General features: G+C 40.6%; 1 protein-coding gene across 3 annotated transcripts in view; it reads right to left on the minus strand.

The window, feature by feature from the left end:
• Positions 1-15,194, minus strand: part of RASA3 (RAS p21 protein activator 3) — a 178,456-nt gene that overhangs the window by 61,405 nt on the left and 101,857 nt on the right. For all 3 annotated transcript variants that reach the window (XM_071744238.1, XM_071744243.1, XM_071744247.1), the window contains exon 4: positions 7,825-7,919. In XM_071744238.1, the coding sequence (XP_071600339.1) occupies positions 7,825-7,919 (95 nt within the window). The remainder of the gene's footprint in view (positions 1-7,824; positions 7,920-15,194) is intronic.

Genomic DNA, 15,194 nt, shown 5'->3' on the forward strand with positions numbered 1-15,194 from the left:
TCAATTCAGATGCAACATCTGATCTAACTCAAAACAGATGTGATCTGGTTTTCCAGGGAAAGAGTTATGAAAAAGCACCGACAAACACTAGGACCTTCTGTGCTCAAAGGCCCAAGTAAATGCACAAAAGACTTACAGTCTAAGTTCAAAAGAGAGGAGGCCAAATCTATCCAGATCTCTTTAATTGTGTCCTTAAGGAAGTATCAACCAGTTCTCCATTCCTTTTCTTACTGTGAAACAGTTTTTAGAAATCTTTTACTTTAAAAATAAAAAAAACCCAACCCAAATCTCAGAGGGAAAAACCAAGCCTCCACTGTTAATTTTAAACAAAAATACATAAAATATACAATCTGCTTGCCTGAATATCAAGTAAATTATCTTCATATATGGGGTTCCCACAGCACTATTTTCTCTTCTAGGAAAGGAGAACGGCTGATATCACCAAAACTCCTAAAAAAGGTATCTGTCTACTATTAAACAAGCTGGACAAAAGGTTTGTGATCACCCAACCATTCTGCTTCACTAGCCTATGCAGTTTTTCTGGGGACCTTCCCCTCAAAGGTGGGAGTCCATCTGCATGGAAATTTTCCGACCTTATCCCAGCCCAGCTGTCTACATGTGCTCCTCTAACAGCTGCTCCTTCCCTTAGCAGAAGACAGCAGGAGGCTGGGAAAGGTCTAAGGATCATGGTCCAGATTGCAGCCTGCCTGCTGGACCACAATTCAGCAAACAGAATCTGGAAAAAAATCCAGTTTAGCACCGAGGAAAGTGAAAGAGTTTTAATAAACACAGCACGGATTCATAAATGCTGGGCAAAGCAGAAGCAATGTCTGCTTGGTTTCTGTATGTGTAAGCCAGTCAAAATTGTTTAGTAACTGGCAAACATCTTCAAATGGCATGATGTTAGCCTTCCTGTTTCACTAAAGGAAGAATACCTCCATGTGGTCAAAAATCCTTAAAATTAGTCATGTTTTCCTCTCAAATACTTTGATGAAAGGTAGTATGTAGATTTTCACTTCCTCAGACAAACTGTTCTGCAGATAAGGAATCCATGTATGTTGCTTTGAAATACTGTAAATTTATTATTCAGCAGTAGCTGCTCCTTACCACATGCCATGCTACCAGCTAGCTTTTTAAAAATAAGACCAAGACCAGATAGACCATTTTATCCACTTGCACTGCAAAGTCTGAATACAGCACTCCAACATTCGCATGAGAAGTTTTGCCATAAAGCAGATTATAGTCAATAATTGGTCTTTTCATTTTATCACAAGCCTTATTTACCATTGTTGACAAATAATTCTGTTATCTGAAATGATTTTGTCAGTAACCATGTAGCCTTGAGAATCTTCCCACCCTATTAAAAGAGATTTCATCTCTTCTCAAAACAAGTAGAAGACAGAAAAGGCACTGTTCATAAAGTAGAGGGTAACACCCATTTATTTCCTGTGTGTGGTTGAAAGCTGATACCAATCCTGGAAACAGCTTCTTCTTTTTACAATTTGCATACAGCAATGCTTACAGTAGGTTACATAAAATGTGTCAGAGACTCACATTTACACTAGAAGCCTTTAAAGACCTACACAAAGATAATTTATGTCAGTGTTGGACAGTCAGCATGCAGTCCTCTCAGATGAGCTGCTTAGCAGATAATTCTGTGAATCACTGGAGTGAAACAGCCCTGTACAGTTACTCCTAAAGATAATTTGCCCAATCTAGTTTATCTTCAACCCATATTCTTAAGAAAAGGAACAATTAGCATCAGAACCATTCCAATTCAACACATGTACACAGACAGAGCCAGTTCTACATATACAAAAAGTTTGGGTTTATAGAGACCAGGAAGCAGGCAGATATGGGAGAGGCAATGGCAACTTGCACATTATTATAAAGGTAGGGCCAAAGAAAGCAAAAGAGTAGCAAATATCCAGCATCCAGGATAAACTTCCGTAACTGTCACACAGCACTGAATGGAGATGAGATAATTCAAAAACTTGTGGTGAAACCTTGGCTCTGCTGAAGCCGTGGCAAAATTCCCACCCTGGCAAGGCCAGGGTTTCATTCATGAAGCCTGAAGGTTGGGATACGGATTTTACATTCAATGGGAAGGCACTGAACAATGGAGAGGTTTTCTGAGCTGAGCAGAATGCCTTGGATATGTTCTTCTAGCTAATATGCAGGATGCATTTCAGAGCCAAAGTGATTTTAAGCATAACAAAAGGATTCTAGGCCTACTCTCTAAAAATACCTCTAAGTAATGTTTTCCACTAATGGTGAATTGTCCACCAGCTGATGCTCACATCAGTCCATACCCAAAACCAGGCATGTTTAATCAACAATAATCAAAGGCCTGAGTAGGGGAAATGCTAATGTGTTGAAAGAAGCAGGAAGGGCTTTTGGTGTCTGAAGAAAGTATTTCTTAAAATCAGTAAATCTTTTGCACAAGGCTTTGAGTACAGAAGGTTAAAATGTGAGGCAATTTGCTTCCTCAGTGTTGATTATCTGCCTTTCACATGCCTTTTTTTTTTTTTTAAGTTGATAGCCAAATGGTTACATTTCAGACACATCAAAGCTCTCACGAGAAGGAAGGGGAAATGAGCAATTTTCAAGGTTTTATGTCAGATTTTTTTCATCCCCAACAATGAGTTTTACATAAGACCTTGAGCATAGCTGGCTTTGGAAAAGCACTCTGTCATTCAGTCTTGAGAACTCAGCTGTGAGTGAACATGACCATTTCACATTTGTCAGTGCTGTGGAGGAACTAACTCAAAGCACACTTGAAAAGGGGAACTTTCAAAGCAAGAGCCTGCACAGGAAAACATGTCAGAATGATCTAACTCTCTGTGCATTTCTCCCCTGCTTTGGCATATACAGCCTACATGGTCTGGAGTATGCTGGTGTGTTTTGATATTAATCAGAATGTCTCTGGATCTTTAACTGCTTCACCGACTACATGTGGACAAAGGGTATTTGGCTTAGAAAGCTCAAAAAAGTGAAGGGTAAAACTACTCAAAAAGAGGAAAGGCCTTTTACAGATGGTATGTGCACTTGGGCTTAAATTGTGCTGGGAACACATGGACCACTGAGAGCATCTGACATCTACAGCTCCAGGCAAATACATGAATCAGTTATTGTTGAGCAACCTTCTGCATGTGAAGGAAAGGCACACATTTGTGGATGAAAAGACATGTACACACAACAGCATGGCAATTTTTGCTTCTAGTCCTCAAAGAGCATGAGGATGAGAATTTAGCAGGTCCTGAAAGAAAATGAGTCATAGAAAAAAAAGAGATGCATCCTGATGAAAGTGTGCAACATAATGATCAAAGACTTCACACAGGTTAGAAAGTTGTGTCTGCTGCTGTTAGTGTCTCCCCCTAAGCTGGGGCTACCTAATTGTTCATAGTCTACTTCAATGCAAAAGTTAAACCACTTCAAGTATGGTTCAATTGCCATTTTTCATCCCGTTGAAACGTTTGGACACTCAATACCATCAGACACTGGGTATTTAGCTTGGGGTATGGTAACATCCCACTGAGGACATTAGGCAAGCTCCATCAGAAGATGGGAACTTAAAAATCTTTCAACTAAATCTGCACAAACCCACCTGCGTAGAGTGTCATACCTTTAAAACAAGTTTTGCTGTCTGAAAAATTAAGCCATGGGTTATGCATTTAACTTCTGCTGTCAATCACAGAACGGTTTGGGTTGGAAGGGACCTTAAAGCTCATCTAGTTTCAACCCCCCTGCATGGGCAGGGTCATCTCTCATTAGACCAAGATGCTCAAGGCCCCATCCAACCTGGCCCTGAGCACTTCCACAGAGGTGGCAGACACAGCTTCCCTGAGCAACCTGATCCAGTCTCTCACCACCCTCACCATAAGAAAGAATTTTTTCCTAATACCCGATCTAAATTTACCCTCTTTCAGTTTGAAATGGTTACCCCTTGTCCTATCACTACATGCTTGTTTCATTCTGCACTCTAGTATATTAAATCTTCCTGACCACATTTTGCATATTTTAGTCTATTTTTAACGGAAATATTCAGAAATCATGTCATTTCATATTTGTATGCCAGAGTTAAATAAGTAAGTAAATAAGTGGAGTTAAATAAGTAGAGTTAAATTGCTCTCCACAGAGCAGCTTGAACTCAAACCACTTACACATCACAGTTTCATCACCCAGGCTGTATCAAAACAGCATTCAGAGTATACACTGACAGGACTATGTTACTTTCAAACTAGTGAGAGCAAACCCAGCCTGGAAGATGTAGGGGTATTGATTTACTAACAGAATAAAAGCCTGCCAACCTCAAGGGGCAATTACAGTCTACTGCTGAACAACACAGTGCTGTGTTCTGATGGCTGCTGCTGCCCACTCACTCAGACAAAGGGAAAGTCAGGTGCACCCAATTATGATGATTATCTCCACTAACTAATCTGCCAGCCCTAATGCTGAATTAAAGTCACAAAGGGCGTGGGGGTGGGTAATGCCCAAGCTGCATCTGTGGGCTGAGCAGCTGTGCAGCACCTGTACTGCTGTATGGGGGACTGTGCACCCCCCCTCAAGCAGTATCAGTGGTGCTGAGACTTGGGGCCTCTTGCAGCTCTGCCTAGACGGACAGTGCCCTCATTTTTTTTCTTTGTCAATATGAGCAGCCATGTCAGATTCTGTTACATCTTGCTGTCAAGCAATAAATGGAGATGGCATGAAAACATCTCACAGTAATGCCCGTATCTGTGTAGGATGATAATTAATATAGTCCCACTGTAACATTCTCGTCTGTCATGAAATTCATCAAGTCACAATTTCACCTGGCACTATGGACACTGGAAAACATCTTTAGAAGACAATAAGAATTAGCAACATTAAAAAAACAATAAAACTGAATGCAAAGACCTAAGCTAATCTTCTGGGCAACTGTCTGATCAAGTTAAACAACATTACCACTTATATCTTGATTTATTTAAAAATACATTACTTATTTTGTACAGCATTGTATATAGCTTCTGAATAAAATTGAGAAGACAACAAAAAATAAAGAAATCCACTCAAATTGACTTAACATCAGAATTTTGGTTTAGTTTGTGGTATTATTTTGCACTCAAAAAAATGAAACTTCACAGTAAATACAGTAAATACTATTCCCTCTCTTTGTGTGAAAACAGAAAATAGTATTGATATTTGAAAATTTGTGTAATTTCTGGAACTGATACAAGTGAGGTCCAAACCATGTCAAGAACGACATTTTCAAGTCTACTCATTAAACTTCAGATAAACAGCTAAAAAAAAAAAACAACAAACAGTTCTTACATCAGAAACATCATTATCTGTTGATTTTAAATCAATCCTTCTGTTCTGAAAAATGAGGTCAAATGTGTCCCACAACTGGGCATCTGAGAATCACAGCACCCAAGATCATTAATATTTCAATAATCCATTGATTTTAAGCTGGTCTTCAGTTTGACTGTGCTGATTGGTCTGCTTAAACCCCAGACACTTTCAGGCTTTGCACACAGCAAAGAGAAGTCCTGCACAGGCTTAGCACTATCACTCAGGTTCTTTCATATCACAGTGTAATGAATTAGAAAGAATTGAATTACAAATGTGGTCACTCTGATTTTTTATTTTTTTTTTTAACTCCACACTCTGACTGGTACAACCTCAAGCAAGTCACATTTTTCCTGACACTTATTCCCACTGTGTTCAAACTGTGGGACTGACAGTAGCTTACCTTGATAAGGTGCTGTGATGCATAACTAAATAGCCATCAAGTGCTCTTACAACATGGAAAATATTATTAAGGCCACAGGCTGACAAAAGTGGTAAGATACAGGAGTTCCCTTGTACACAGCTCAGTGTTTAATCCACTACATCCTGTGTTCAGTGGAGACAGCTGCTAGAATGACAAAACTCAGAGCTGGCACATTAAAATTGCTTTTTGACTACTAGTATTTGCAAGATTTACTGAAAATATTATCTACTTGAAATTTCTTAAATAAATTACCTTAATATTGGAGAAAAACTGAGTAACATTGTGTAAATACTTACCACTAACACAAATACTCTTTTTTCTCTTGTAAATGGAAAAGTGTTTAGAGAAAGATACAACTGAAATACCAAAAATGTAAGAAAATAAAAACACAAAAATACTCCTTCATTTGGTTATCTTCACTTGCATAAGAATTCATACAAAAAGGTTTACACATCTTCTCCCACTATTAGGGAAAACAACGCCCTCTTGCAGACTGCTTTACAAAAATTCTGTGGAACATCTAACTAAATGGATAAAAATCACCAAAGCAGTGTTCATATTTACATTAGTAGTCATAAATGCTTATCCTGGAGCACAGGGCCAGCTTTTAACACTTGGGCTCTTGTAAAGATACAAACAGTGGAAGTGATAAACTGTACAATTACAAACAGCATTTGCTTTCCAGCAAATAGTGTGTTTCTCATCTCTCCTAAAGCCAGAGCTGCCACAAACCTTTCTGTTATGATTTCAGAGCTTGCACTACTAGTGCTGCCCTAGAAATCACCCTGGTCTAAAAAGCTTCCACAGACTCATTCTGTGTAACAAAATAAACAATGCAGAACCTTATCCAAATATTGGCCTTCTTCAACTGATAAATTACAAAGGGAAAGTTTTCATATCCTGCAGGAAATAAACACTAAATCTATTGTTTTAAAGTCATTGTCATAAGAGGCTTTAGGGTAAGCAGAAAGTGAGATCAGGTTTACCCAGAAAAGACCTCAAAGTTAAAAGGCTTCTAACAGTTCTTCCATCAGCATTGGCATTAAAGAGGATCAATATTTTACAAGAGAATGTTACACACTGAACAGGCTGTCATGAGGTTTTCTTTGCATCATGTGCACAATAGTGAATTATTTGTCTCTCAAATAAACAAAAAACTTCATAACCACACTACATGTTTAGCACAAGTGTGCATTTTAAGTGTCCTTTTCTGACCTGATATGTGCAGACCTGCATGCAGACTGAAAATCAAGACATTAGGTACAGCAGTATTTAAGCAGCATTTCTCCTTGCACCTATTGGAGACTGTTGCACAGGTCAGACATTCATGTCTGTGGCCTACTAAAAAAAATACTGTGGTTCAAACATGACCTGTAATACATAGCTAAAGGAAAAAACATAAAAGCAGTAACTGATTTAAATTGACTTGAAATCCTGCTACATCATTTTAATTTCTTGCTTTGTTATGACTTTCTGTAAAACCTAATATTGTAGTAGAAAATACAATCTGCATCAAAAGTAAATTAAAAAAAAAAAAATTAAAATGAGGCTCACTGTGTACCAAAATCTGCAAGATAACAAACCCTAAAAAAGCTGAAGTGATACAATTACCAGTTTCTCCCACGGTTGAGAACAGGGACTACAAAAACTAGCAAGGAGTGGGGGCTTTAATGAGATTTACTTTTTGCCATTCTTGAGACAATGTTCCTTCAGAATTATTCAAAACAGCACCTGTGAACAATATTTTGGAGCTGGTTCTGCTCCCTGAGGAACCCACTAGTTACTTATAGGGTTTTCAAGTTATTCGATAGCTGAGATAACCATACCCCTCCCTGTATCAGTGACCCTGATAGCTCACATAGTTTTTATTATTTCTGTAGGCAGAATCCTGGCCCCATTGATTTACTTACACTTGTAATTTACCCTAGAATGTGCAACTATCACTGACACCTAAGCCAATGAGCAATGCCCTCTTTTTCTAGAGAAGCAACACATCTGTCCTGGAGCCATGAAACCCATAAAGCTGCCATGGCCCTGCTACAAACACTCCTCTGCCAAAATAATCTCACCTGTACTTCTGAATCAGCATCAACATGTTGGAGTTGAAACCAGGTGTCTCTGTTGTGATACTTCTGCAGATCTTCTTTCTGTATAGCTACCTTTCCTGGAAATAAAACAAACCAGATGCACAGTTTAAGACATGCTATAGCTCTCCCAGAGTACATTTCCATCAAAAACAAGGTTTATAACAATGATTTAAGGACTGTCCTATTCAAGAAAGGCTTTAGAGCAAAGACAGATTTCTTCAGGGCATGCTTCTTTACACAATACATAATTCTTTCTGATGAGCAGCTTTTTCCACTTCATATTGCGAAACACTTGAAAATTCCTAACAACATACTCACCTAACCATGGAAAGCACTGAGCTCTGTGGATAAGCTAGTAAGTATGGTAAAAATATCATTATTATCTTTTTGACATGCCAATTAAACTTGTGGGAGGAAAAGCTTGAAAACTGTCAAAGAGTTTTGAAGGCAGATGTCTATAACTATCCCAAAAGAAATGCCTAGTGCTATTGTGAAAAATACCTTAGGCTGGGGCTTTTGACTATATATTTTTGTAGAAGTGCAGCAACTAGAGATGTCAAGTCACAGCAGATCCTTAGATCTACATTCTGAGGTTCTGTTGACTTAGATCCTTCACTCAAATTTTGCAGTTTGCATTCTACAAGCCAGAGCCACTGAAGTTCTACCCCTGACTGTACAGGGAAAAAACCAAACAAAAACAAAACACAAAAAAAACCAAACAAAAAAAATCAGAGCAGAGTTTTCCCTCTCACCTTTTTAACCTCTCTCTCACTCCTACCAAATTGGTCGTTTTGGATATTATGACAACAGCATCCAGTTACATGAAGTGAGCTAATGTACATGCATGCTAAGGGCTAATATTTATAAAGCTGAAACTTTTATCTTTCCCAGTCTTTCTCAGGCATTATGTAAAGCACCCTCTGAGGAGCAAATAACTTTTTCCAAGTGTGTCTTTGTATACATAAAACAGAGCATGGCATGCCTGAGAGCACGTGATCCTCAGAAAGCAGCTTTGGGCTGGGTGGTTCCCCAGGCACTGAGCAAAGCAAAATGTTCAAAGTGAAAGAATCCAGGACAGTCAGAGATGCTCATGAGGCTCAAGAAAACTGTTTTTTGTCATGTGGTTTGGTAAGAGAACTTTCTCTGCTGGAGCGAGGTGTTCACAGTTTGCAACCACTGCTTTGCTACGGAAACACATTTTCTTTAATCAAATCCTGCAAGATAAAATACAACTACAGGTGCAGTCTTGGTGGTAGTAAGTTTTCCAAGGCTTCCCGAGCCCATGCAGTTCGGTCAGAGGTCAGTAATACATTACCTCAGCAAATTTAACAGGACACACTTACAAAAAATACAGACCAGACAATGGAAGACAACAAAAAGGGTAAGCACAAAGCATTCACCCTTCTGAAATCTAAAAGCTTATCATAGTCCCAGCAGCAAGTCCCAGTGCTCCCTCAAATTTTGGCCTTTTCCTTTAGCTGTTGTTGGGTGGCTCCACCCAGCCCTTCTGTGTGCTAGGCTGCTCCCTGTACCCTGCTGCAGCTGCTGCTGCATTCCTGTGTCATGCTCGGGCTGCTTCTGGTGACAGTTTCCAGATCTCCAACTCCTTGGTTTCTAAACTACTCTGCCAGCCTTCCACAGCTGCCCTCCCTGGTATCAGCCAGGGTTTCTGATCTAGCTTCCACAGACCTGCTGACCCAGGTCTTGCTCTCCTCCCTCTGCTTGCCCTATAGAGATCACCAGATGCATCTCCTGGGAAACATTAAATTATGGAGACAGATTCATTTTCAGGCTCTTTATTGTATTATTTATTGGATACGCCAATCAAGTGACTTGAAACTTCTTAGAAAAGCAATAATTAAATTACACAAACCTACAAAATAATATGGCAGAAAGGGTTAAATAAGACCTCAGAACCACACTGAACAGAGGACAGCAAGTTACACTGCTGAGAATCTCTGTAATGATGTCTGTGTAGGTTCAAAGCTTCTACTTTTATTCTCCAACCACAGCAGTTTGCGGGCAGCCTGGTTTCTCTAAAACATTCTGAGAGAGGAGTACATTTAAACACATGACCTTCTAATAACTGCTTTGGACCTCATTTGGAATTGTTTACTTTCACTGCTTGCTATCCTCACTATACCCTTTAATCTCTTCCAGAAATCCTCTACCCGGATTGCCGTGTAACATGCACTTTCCGAACAGCGTCACCCGTATCTTTCCACCAGTCTCACTCCCAGTTACCTCCCGTGCAGGGCAATGTCCTTGTGGAAAACTCAAGGACAATTTCACCAACATCTGCACCTGTATGCAGCCTAAATGGTTTTAGCACTCCTCTTGCAGCAGGGAGTTCCACTGCTCTCTACACCAAGGGTGACAAGATAACCCAGGTGGGTCTGACTGCACAGCCAAGTGCCTAATTGTAGCACAAAGTGTTTGAAGGCAATGGGACATTCCTCCAGCTCCAAAAGGGTTAACATGGTGGTACAACTGTTTTGATGAGGAAACTGAACAGCACTGTTTGCTCTGCACACAAGCAAGTCTTATTAATGAGTGAAACTTACTGACTGGGCTGGCTGGAAGCCAGGGTTTTTCACTGTATACCAAAGGAGAAAAACCTACTACAGAAAAACAAAGGGGGGGGGGAGGGGAGAGTAAGAAAAAGGGCCTAAACCTTGGCTAGTCCACACATATACAAAGGTGTATTACTGATAGGCAGATCAAACAATCTGTCCTATTAAACGATTCTGTGTACAGTAGCACCCTGCACTGTTTGTAACTCTTTACCTGTACTGGTAAAGAGTACAGGTACATACATACATCCAACACACACTCCTCCTCATCACCAGGCCCACATAAACCACAGTGCAGGTGCTGAGCATGGCCAGGTCCTGCCTTCTCTATACAGTCACTGCTCTGCCACCAGCTGACCCACATCTGACCTGGCTCCAACAACTTCTAGCCTCACCAGAACTAGGTTAAATCTAGGCCAATAATCACAAGTTGTCGGCACTGTCACTTGACCTGACACTACTCAATAAGGACCTACAATTCTCCTTGAAGATAAACCTGACACAGGAGGTCAAAGAGATTTACCACTACTCATTTGCAGGACCTTTTCCTCTTTGTGGTTCTTAAGCATGCTCCCAAACTTGAGCCCATGCTCTTTCTCAAGACCTGGGTGGCTGCCAGGCAGCAGCAAGAGACTCCAAGAACTGCACCTGAGGCAATCAGCCACTCCTGCATTTCCTCAGAGGTGCTCCAGGCTGCAAAGATTCTGGATCTGCTTAAGCTTTTAGACCCTGTATGGGAAGAGGTAACAGCAGAGCATGCTGAAAGGTCTAAGATATAATTTCAAAACTCAGTTACAGTTTTAAATGTTAAAGATTCTTTGCAATAAGATCAGCAACAATGAGGGAAATTAATTGTCATCTGAATGAATTCCTTCCAAAAGTCTGATCTGCAGGTTGGGGAAACATCAGACACTCATCTACATTTTTCACCAATGCACCAGCAATTTCCCTATGTCCCTCCCAGCTCAGACTGAATGGATCTTCACAGGCACATTTAAATCCTGTGTTCAGAACAAAGATGCAACATGCCACATCTGACCTGTTCCTTCTTCAAATCTCTACAGAAAAAAACCTACTAACAATCTATTATTTCAAATACATGGCCAGCTCATGGATGAAGTCACTGCCTAGGGCCTGGATTATCCTAAGGGTGTAAATTCCACTTTACAATACCTGGTAAAAACTGATTTATAAGCCTCCTATTTTCCTTAGCTATACACCCGTCCTCACTACAGGCTATACTGAAACCGTTGAGGAAACCAATCCAAACTAAAACACACTGAACAATGAAAATAAACATTCTGAGGGAGGAGAAGGGATCAAGAACTAAGTTTCAGGGGTCATGTGTGGGTGTATTTGGCATTTTAGACACACAGATAATTTCAAGTGACCTGTTTCACAGCTTCCCCACTCAAGAGTCACAGTAATGCAGACTGAGAACCAAAAATAGCCTAAATTCAATAATTTAGGCCCGGAGGCAGAAATATGCAATGGAGATGGGCAGGGATTTCTGCCTTCACAGCTCAGGAGAAGGTTTGTGGAAGCACCACACCCCCAGGGCCCATCCCTCACTGGAGTTTCAGAAGCTCTTCAAAAGGCAAGTCAGTGCAGCCCATTAGCTTGTCCCTGGACAAGCCTGGGCTTGCTAATTCAGGGTCTAACATTTCCATACAGAGACTAAAAGAGTTGATAACTTGGCTCAGGCATTCCTCATCCAGTCACAACTACCTTATTTCAGGCTTACTTGTTAGCGACAAGAGGATTAGGCACTAGTTTGAGGATTACACCTCATCTTTTAATATGTATTTGCTAGTTTGCAGAGTGTTTGCATCACAGCTGAGATCTGTGAATATTTATGTCAGGTGCTAGATTACTATAAAATATATTCCTTTAATAAAATAAGTCAGAGAGCAAAAGGAAGGAGTTTTAATTTTAAAAGTGCATGAGGCTTCACCTGAAAGAGGATCCAACAGTTATTTTATAGAACCCTGCAAACAGAACCTTTCAGGAGCTCTTGTACCTTGGTATCTTTATATCAAAATATTTGCAGTGTCCACAAAACTTCATATACTGCTGCTAAGTGAGCTGAAGCAATATAGTGTAATATTTTTAATACAACACACTCCATTAACACTGACTGCAGTGTAGTTAATATATAGCAAAAGGTTGGGTCCGAGTCACATGTTAAATGGCACCAAATGTCTAATTAATTCAGCCTTCTCTCAGCTCTGAGCCAAGACTGCTTTGCCCCCTATGTGCTGCAATATTAGGCAGTAAAAGGACACGGAAGCAGAAGTTGCTTCATGATAGCTCACTAAGTGCAGAGACATTATATCAGTGAATTCACTTAAAATAACTAAAACAAAGGAGAGTCACTGTCGAGAGCTAGAAAGACTAAGATTATATCAGAATCTATTTTAATCAATGTTTTAGGCTATGAAAGCCTTATGAAACTTTACCCTGAAATCTCCAGCCAAGAAGAACTCCTACTGTCCAGACTACCTGGAACTTTATAATTACCCATATGAAAAGTTGTCATTGAATAAAAGTAGAGAAACTTTGCAAGACAAGAAGGACTAGATGCTTGCCTTTTTCATGAGCAGCACGGATTCACTCACCCCTCCCCATAACACCCAAAAAGATTCAAACAATCTCCCTACTTGAGGATTAGAAAGGTAAGTATGAGGATTAGGGTCAACGTAAGGCTTCAGAGCCTTAGAAGCAGCAGAATGGCTGCTGAGTGGCTCCTGGGCACAAGCACTACCAAACCATCTGCTGGTGAATCAGTGGTGAAAAGCCAGGACAACAGTGCTGCATCCTACACAGAGTACTGTGAGGTGTATAATATTCATGACTACAGCTTTGTTTGTTGTTTTTTTTTTAATAAGTAGTCCAACTATAATCAGACTATCACTTATAATTTTTTTTTTCTGCTTAGTGGGATTTTTTTCTCTCTTATTCATAGAATCATAGAATGGTTTGGGTTGCAAGGGACCTTCATGATCATCTAGTTCCAACCCCTCTGCATGGGCAGGGACACCTCACACTAGATCAGGTTGCTCAAAGCCCCATCCAACCTGGCCTGGAACATTTATTTCCGGGAGAGGGCCTCCATACCCTCTCTGGACAACCTGTTCCAGTATTCTACCAACTTCAGAAATAAGAATTTCCTCCTAATGTCTAACCCGAATCTACCCTTTTCAAGTTTTAAACCATTCCCCCTTGTCCTAACACTACATGCCCTGGTATAAAATTCCTTCAGCTTTCTTGTAGTCTCCCTTCAGGTACTGGAAGACTGCTACAATATCTCCCCAGAGCCTCCTCCTTCTGTCTTCATAGCAGAGGCTTCTTAGATCTCTGATCACCCTCATGGCCCTCCTCTGAACTTGCTCCAAGAGCTCCAAGTCTTCCTATGTTGGGAGCTCCAGAACTGGACACAGCACTCCAGGTGGAGTCTCACAAGAGCAGAGAGGGAGAATCACCTCCCTCGACCTGCTGGCCACGCTTCTTTTGATGCAGCACAGGATATGGTTGGCTTTCTGGGCTGCAAGCACACATTGCCTGTCCATGCTGAGCTTCTCACCAACCATCACCCTTAAGTCCATCTCCTCAGGGCTGTTTTCAATCCAGTCTCCACTGAAACAGTACACTTTCAGGTTCTTTGGGTGATTTAGAACCTGCTCTTCTCCTACAGTAGGAGAATCTCCCTTTTTCCAGACCCTTCCTTTGCCCTCTGCAATTTGAGCAATGTGATGAGCATCCTTGCTGTTGAAGACTGAGGCAAAACACTCACTAAGTACCTCAGGCTTGACCAGGTCTCCAGTTTCCTTCTGAAGAGGTCCCACATTCTCCCTAATCTTCCTCTTATTAATGCCATACCTGTAGAAACATTTCTTGTTGCCCTTACTATCCAAGAGAAATAAGTTGTGGATAAGACACAGCATCTATCCTTAAAAGAAGCAAGCTGCAGCATTGCATGGACTATCCCCTGTCATTAACTGGCCACAGTCCTGAAGATCCTACATGGCTTGCTTCCTTCCTGTCGAAAAAACAAAACAAAACCAAGAAACCCTACCCCACCACACCTTTGGTATCAGTTCTCAGTCAGCTGCTTTCTGGGCCTTTAAAATGACCATACATTTGAGAAAGGCAGGATTCTCATGCTGCCTGCAATGGGAGAGCAGTCCTAAAAATCTAGACTTGAAGTCCCTGTTGTCTGACTTACAGTAAGCACCAAGACCTTGAGCATGATGCCTGAACAGAACATCTCCTTCACCCCCTCCAGCACCAACCCCTTCCAAGTACTGCCACAAGTAGCCACCACTACTGCATCTTCTTCATAGTCCCAGTCCTTGCTTAGTTCAAGTGAGGCATAAATCAGACAGCTTTATATCTGCTAGCATTGAAATCAATACTGCAGAAAAAACAGAAAGCCTGGTTCAAACTGTAGCAGTCAGAGTTAAGCTGGGAGGATGGATCTATGGTGATATTCCAAACACAGTCTTAACACTGTGATATGGTAAGGAGGAGGGTTGCATTAACAAACAGTCAAGGCTCTAGCACATCATGCTTAGTGGTTTTGTTTATAATATGTGTACTTGTAGGGGGGAAAAGGAAAAATATGTATTTTTGAAAGTTCAACTTTGCTTTCCTGCTTTTGTGACCATCTGCTATGTTAAAAGATACTGTGAGTATACCCTAACATTTTTTTTTCTGTGTAGAAAGTATTTATTTTAGGCTTTCTATGCAACTGTAAAGAATCTTCTCCAGATAATTCTA

This window comes from Heliangelus exortis, chromosome 1, assembly GCF_036169615.1.
Source record: "Heliangelus exortis chromosome 1, bHelExo1.hap1, whole genome shotgun sequence".
NCBI lineage: Eukaryota > Metazoa > Chordata > Aves > Apodiformes > Trochilidae > Heliangelus > Heliangelus exortis.